Source organism: Montipora capricornis, chromosome 7, assembly GCF_036669925.1.
Source record: "Montipora capricornis isolate CH-2021 chromosome 7, ASM3666992v2, whole genome shotgun sequence".
NCBI classification, from domain to species: Eukaryota; Metazoa; Cnidaria; class Anthozoa; order Scleractinia; family Acroporidae; genus Montipora; species Montipora capricornis.
In genome coordinates this window covers 45431732-45439231 of record NC_090889.1, presented here as the reverse complement: position 1 = coordinate 45439231, position 7500 = coordinate 45431732, and the positions used below count along the sequence as shown (strand labels likewise).

Here is a 7500-nt window from a genome sequence, read left to right as displayed (position 1 = left end):
TCGTTTATGTATAAATTCGGTACGAAGACGAATTATGGAGCAAAATTCGTCTGAGGCTGATTTGTCTGTTAGCACGTCTTCAAGACGTGCAAACAGATGGATAAATCGTTTTAGACGCATGATCCGTCTCTAAATTTATATCTAGACCGAAACGTAGACGGTTTTTTGACGAAGTTCCCACATGAGAGGGACTGGATTCGGCTTAACACCAAAACACCCGTCGTGTAACACGCGTAACGCGTAACGTATGTGTAGACAAAATACTCGTCAAAATTTGTCTTCGGATTTATACTTAAACCGTGTTCACATTAGGCCTCGATTATGATCGAATTATAATCGAATTAAATATTAAATGGATTCACATCAACTAATTACAGCGCTTGATTATGATTGGATTATAATAATTTCAAACAACCTCAAGGAGGTTGTTTGTAGTAATTACAGTGCGTAATTGAACAGAATGGCGAACAGGCGGTGGTATCTTCTAATAGCTATTTGGTGTCTTCTTCTATTTTCGGAAGCTATCCTTGATTCTCTTCTCGCCTCAAGCATGGTGATGATAATCTTGGCAGTCACGCGGTACGGTGCCATTTTGTCGCACACTGCAAGGTTACCCTGCCAATTGTATTTGAATTTTCGTAGATGTGAACAGAACCAGAATTGAAAAAAATTGAATGGAGTATGATAGCTTGAATTATACTTCAGTTGATCATAATCAACGTTGAGTGTGAACCCGGCTTTAGACGAATTATCCGTCTGACGGATTATCCGCCTAGACGGATAATTCGTCTCTAGTATAAATTCGGCCAATTACGGCTGATCATAAACATATGTTTGGCGTCAAACAAAGAAATAAAAAGGAGATTTTCGACAAAACCGCTACCGACTTTAATTCTGGTCACAGGCGAGCAGTGTATGCGGAAATGGGCAAGCTAGTTTCCAAGTATAAAGAGATCGAGGACCATAACAGCAAAACGGAAATGACCGGAAAGCCCGCGGAAGTTCCACGACGAACTTTTGCAGTGTCTTGCACCTCAACTCTGGCGAAATTTGTGACAAAATGGAACAACTTTTTTCCAATAGGAAATTCCCGAATTTTTTTTCTAAATGGAAAGCGCCCTAGATTTCGCTTTTACTATCCCAAGTAATGTTGTACAACATGGGTAATTAAGAATTCATCTCTTTTATTCTGAACAAGAATTAAAATTGCATGCGAATGACTTGTTTTCCCTTGCATTAAATTGAACGTACCAAACAAGAAGTAGATTGTGTGATTTTCTGCCTCTAAGATTACTATCAATTGTTTCAATTTTTTTCAAACGTTGACCGCTGTGATGTTTACGACATTAAATAACAGGGGTCGGTTGCTCGAAGCCTGGTTAGCATTAACCGTTGGTTAAGACGTATCAAAACCTATAGGATTCTATGATATTTAACGGTGGTTAGCGCTAACCATGCTTCGGGCAACCCGGGCCAGAACGCTAGGCCAGGGTGGCTTTTAAACTCTCTTTTTTTCCATTTTGAAAACCCTGCTGTAAAACCCAACATTAATATATTAACCCAGATTGAAACTAGCTTTTCATTATCCGGCAGGCTGTAAATCTACCTGTTTCTTAAGTTCTATCAATCATGTTCATCTTTTTCCATTTAAACGTTGCTTTTTAGCAGACCAATTGCCATTCACATTGTAATAAAAGAGTTTACCGCTTAGTGGAAACAAACATCATTAAACACGGTGGAAAGCTCAAGTTGTTATGATAAAAGGAGTTCTTTGCAAGAGAACGACAACGTTTAACGATCCTTTCTTTATTGAATAGTCAGCAATAGGCCATCAAAAAGCGTGGTGCTGACTGCAATAGCTTTTCGATCATATCCCAGCTAGCCAGTGAATACAATTTTGTAATTTTCCGATAAGCCGATCAATCGTGCTGTGTTAGAAAATTTGTTTTCCACACGAAAGCCGAGTTAAATTCCATTTGATATACCTAAATTCGACATGTTCTGGCAAACGTTTAGGTCTCCACATGGATTTGCTCTGTATTTCGTTTGTAAAACAAACCAGCCAAAGGAGAATGTTTTCTGATGTCATTGTTTACATTTGTCTCATTAACATATGACTTGTCGCAGAGGAGGCAACTTGCCAGACACAATTCACAACAAACATTTAAAGAGCTTGTAAAACTGAGTAATTGGTGAAATTTTTGGCTCTTTGGGTGTTATATTAGAGGAGAGATTGGCTTTCAAAAACTGGACAATTTCTGGGTAACAAAGGCGCTGATAAGCTCATTCATTCTTTGTTAAATCTTGAGTTTTAAAAACTCAAAATTTAACAAATTATTCAATACATCGCGCTCCATTTCTATGGGATAGTTAATCTTGCTGTGCCCTTCAAATTACGAATGTAAGAATTTGAAAAAGTGTAAGATTTCACGTAGTGAACTATTTACATTTTTTTAGACAGGTCTTCACAAGTTTCGAACAACAGGTAGATAAAAGAATGTGGTTTGTGGTCGCCATTCAACTTATCAGTGTGTTGCTGATATTCCAGCCGGATAACTGTTTAAGCTGTGACCAGGCTGACTGGGAAGTGAGCCTAGATAGTGCAACTTGGTCCAAATGTCCCAATCCAAAGACATACCTAAGAGGATTGTGGAGGCACAACCAACATCTGGGAGATGAAAGAGTTGGGCGAATCGAATATGGAAGGTGTTGCACAGCCACTGAACCCAGTTATACCAATCAGCCTGCAGCCTGCTCAAATGCAAACTGGCAGCACACATTGGATGGGTAAGTTATTAGAAATATTAAGATCTGTGACGGCAAAGCACATGAAAACATTCCAGGATCGAAACTTGAACCATCGCAATAAAAAACTAAAATAATAATAATAATAATAATAATAATAATAATAATAATAATAACCCACACATTTAAGCGTTTATTGTACTATTGTTAACGCAGTTTGTTTAACATTTTTTTTATTGGTAGATTGAATATTGGAATCGTTTGAAGCTGCACTATTTTCTGTTTCGTTGTCACGAAAATTATAAATTTATCCTGAACGTAATTTTGCAAAGTACTATTCATTGCTGTATACCACAAAAGTACAAATTTCTCGTTGCTAATTTTTGTGGTTGACAAAAGCTCCCACTTTTTTTCAGTTTTAATGTCTGGGCGCTGTGTCCAACTGGTTACTACTTGAACGGCCTCAGATTGGGCGCTGGACTACCTGCATACCTACAGCACATTGAGGAGGGACAATGCTGCCATCCACAGGGACACCCCAACTGTTACGAGCACTGTTACGATGAAGATGTCACCCATTCGTTCGACCACAAGGGTTGGAGTGAATGCCAACAGACGGGATATTACATGACCGGCTTCTACAAAAGCAGTTGCAACGACATTTACTGCATTGAAAAGTTCAGATGCTGCAAGATGAAGAAACGTATTTTTTTATTTTATTAACTTGCACACGTAGATCACCAATTAGCAGTAATTACCTTAACAAACCACACAGAAAAATAGCATTCCAAAATATGTTTTCCAACATTGCTGCCTGTTCGTGAGCGTAACATTTACAATCAATGCTATAAGACATCTTTTGTACCGAAAAAAATAATGCGAACAAACAAAACTCTTCCTAGTTCACTAAAACACATTTCTTTCAGCGGCTATCAATGGCGGTTGGAGCGCCTATGAAGACTGGAGCGAGTGCAGTGTGACTTGCGGAGCTGGACAGCAAGAGCGATTCCGCACTTGCACCAATCACCCTCCGTCTAATTGTGGGGCGCAATGCTCTGGATTCAACAAAGAGACCAGGCCATGCGACAATGGACCATGCAAAGGAAGGCGAAACAATGATAACTTAAGGAGGCTCGAAAAGGGGTTTTCGTTGCTATAGTGTTTGTGAAACGATGAAAGATACCAATGAAGGATATTTCATAGTGTAGGCAAACTATAAATATCTTTGCAACTTTATTGTTGGGTAACACTTTAAGGGTACTTACGACGCCATATTGGTACCATGGCAACACTTCAGGTCAACAAAAAGGCCCTCTAAATTTCAGTTTTTGAAAATTATCTGAATAACTAAGTCGGTGACCTACCGTTTATATTTCTTTCTTGGAGATCTCCCTAAATTCTTTAACTTCTTAGAGAGTATGACAAAAAATTTTCTAGTAGAATTTAAGATGCATCGAAAAAGGCGTTTTATAGTTTACAGAAAATTTTACTATATAACTTTTCCCGAAACTTTTTTATTTATTTTTAGTGCCATCGTAAATGATATGCATGCATAAAATCAAGATAGGTTACCGAGCAAATGTCGAGATAAAGACAAATTTTTTTCCGCAGGTTTTGCTTCCGGTTCGCGCCAACCTCGTACCCAGAGTCCTTGGGCTTTTTGGTCAGCGGGAGAGCGCACGGAGAGACTCTGGGAAAATGGAGTAACGTAGGTTCCCGGTCTTATTGAGCATGCTTTAGTTTAAATGGAAAAAGAAAAGAGAAAACAGTAGGCAGTAGAAATGGCGGGTTAAATGCTTTCGAGAAAAAAAAAAAAATTAGCCTTTCACACCATAAAAGAAACTGGAGAAATTGATCATTGGCTTTCTGTGCGTGAGAGCGAGTGAAGATGAAACTTCTGGCGCTGTCGGTAAGTGTATTTTTAGTGTTTTAGCGTGCATTCTATCGAGCAGAATACCATCGTGCAAGCAACACGATCGAGAAATTTTTGTGGAAACGACACCAATGTCCTCTTCTACTACAGTTATATGTTTCCGTAATTCTGAATTGCTTCCACAAGACCTTCTTCCACGGATTTCTCCCCAAAGCGACTGATGTACTTATACAACAGCATTTTATCAGCGTGGAAAAATTCCCGGGCGTTATTTATTTGCGTTTTTTATTGCAATGGTTCAATTCAAACACCGTCGTTTTGCTATTTTTGTGATTTATATATTTCTGAGGTAGAAAAAAACAAACAGCACTGAAAGTAGTTTTAGATTTTGAATCTCCCTCCAAATTCTGGGGTTTCCGAATTACTTACCCACTTCCTGTCGGACTGCCATTGTTATGCAAGCCACCAATCAAAAAATAGTTCAAGTCCATTATCCCAGAGTCTCACTGGGCGATCACCCGCTTGCCCCTCGGTTTTTTTCCATTTTTATTGATTATTATTTTTCAACTACACTTCACTTACTTACAGTACTTTTAACATACTAACTTACATCGCATACCTAACATACTATGAACGTGCTACCTTTCATGACACAAATATTTACATAACACTCACCACACTTACTACTCTTCACTTACTTTCATTGTTTATTTACACACTAACTTACATGATAAAATAATTACATGACTCTTACTAATTATGCTATCAACATGTATCCACACCAGCTACGGTCCAACACCCGCGGCAACCGAGCAGCAAAAGGCAGAAAAAAAAGCGAAAGTATCTTTCGAAAGTTGTAACGTGAGAGGAAAAGAGGGAAAAAGGTCTATCATAGGATGAGTATTTCCAGAATTAGAGACTTGCGACTAGGAATAAAAAGTAGGACTTTTTGCAAAGAGATGGATGGCACCCTAAGTCTACAGCCAGAAAAAGGCGTTAGCTCAAGCGAGAGTAAAGAAGTGCCATTATTAAGCAGCCATTCCTTAAAATTATGCCAGAGGCGAGAAGTTACCGTACAGTTCCAGAAAAGGTGGATAAGAGTTTCCTCTTCACTTTGGCAGAAATTGCAAAGATCGTTCTCATTTAAATTTACCTTCTTTTAAGAAACTATTAGTGGTTAGCCTCCTGTGTAAGAGTTTAAGGTACTTAAAGAAATAGATTCCAATAATACACCAGGCTCAGATGGGTTACCTGCTGAATTTTACAATTTTTTTATGGAATGATAGTGCCGAATTTCTTCTTGGTTCAATTAATTATGCTTATAAAACAGGTTAGCTATCCGTATCTCAGAAGCCAGGGATCGTTACACTTATTCCAAAAAAAGATACAGTGCCGTACCTCGTTAAAAACTGGCGTTCAGTATCTTTGTTGAACTGTGACTACAAAATAGCTACTAACGCTGTCGCGAATCGCTTCAAAGAAGTATTTCCTAAACTTATTGAAAACGTTCATCCCAGCTTCCTTCAGAGAAGATTTATCGGGGAGAACATTAGACTTATTAATAGTGTCATCAACTTTACAACTGATAAAAATATTCCTGGACTTCTAAGTTTTCTAGGAGATAGAAAACGGAACAGCTCTTTCATTGTAGGCATTATTAATGAACAACTATAATAATATTTATTTTAAACTTGTTTTGTTTTACTTTGCCTGCATATATATCTCAAGAAAGCCTCGCAGAATTTTGCTTTTGACAGTATCACTCAATATCACGTCATCAAAATAACTGATTTTTCTTGCTAAACCATTAATATGGAAATGTGTTCCGCCTACTTAAGCATTTTCACGCAAATCAAAATCAGTTTCATATAAAAGGTTTTACGCGAACACTCGTTTTGAAACAGAGGCACAAGGTAACTCGGAAATGGCCTGTTGATTGATTGACGGGCTGACGAAATGACTGACTAGCCCATTGATTGATGGATGGATGGATGGATGGATGGATGGATGGATGGATGGATGGATGGATTGATTGATTGACTGACTGACTGACTGCCTGATTGATTGATTGATTGATTGATTGATTAATTACCGTATTATTATACCTTTTCAGGGGATGTGGATGGTGGTTGGAGCAATTGGTCAACGTATGGTGAATGCAGCAAGACCTGTGGTCGTGGCAGGAAATATAGGACCCGTACCTGCACCAACCCACCCAAGTCAGGGAACGGAAAGGATTGTAAAGGAACAGCTAAGAAAGAAAAGACGTGTAAAGTGAAGCCATGGAAAGGTATAAAGTAAAACATTACCCGTACGTCGTCAGATATTTAACAAATAGATTCCATGTTGTCGTGCGTTTCTTCAGTAATTGATCACAGATGACGTGGAAATCTGGTACACCAAAACGTGGCCAGCGAGGAGATAGCCGAGAGCGTCAGTGGTGTTCTTACCACATTTTGACGCCTTCTGTTGTCTGTTACTGGACAGACGCATGGCAACATGGCAGGACTCTATCTGTTTTAGACCGCCCTAAGTCTACAGCCAGAAAAAGGCGTTAGCTTAAGCGAGAGTAAAGAAGTGCCATTATTAAGCAGCCATTCCTTAAAATTATGCCAGAGGCGAGAAGTAACCGTACAGTTCCAGAAAAGGTGGATAAGAGTTTCCTCTTCACTTTGGCAGAAATTGCAAAGATCGTTCTCATTTAAATTTACCTTCTTTTAAGGAACTATTAGTGGCTAGCCTCCTGTGTAAGAGTTTAAGGTACTTAAAGAAATGGATTCCAATAATACACCAGGCTCAGATGGGTTACCTGCTGAATTCTACAATTTTTTTATGGAATGATAGTGCCGAATTTCTTCTTGGTTCAATTAATTATGCTTATA

At 38.6% G+C, this 7500-nt stretch overlaps 1 protein-coding gene across 1 annotated transcript in view; it reads left to right on the top strand.

The window, feature by feature from the left end:
• LOC138057284 (SCO-spondin-like) overlaps window positions 1-7500 on the top strand; it is a 38723-nt gene that overhangs the window by 16179 nt on the left and 15044 nt on the right. Inside the window, exons 2-5 of the mRNA XM_068903335.1 lie at window positions 2458-2787; window positions 3162-3448; window positions 3672-3852; window positions 6732-6908. Of these exons, the coding sequence (XP_068759436.1) occupies window positions 2498-2787; window positions 3162-3448; window positions 3672-3852; window positions 6732-6774 (801 nt within the window). The 5' untranslated portion in view covers window positions 2458-2497 and the 3' untranslated portion in view covers window positions 6775-6908. The remainder of the gene's footprint in view (window positions 1-2457; window positions 2788-3161; window positions 3449-3671; window positions 3853-6731; window positions 6909-7500) is intronic.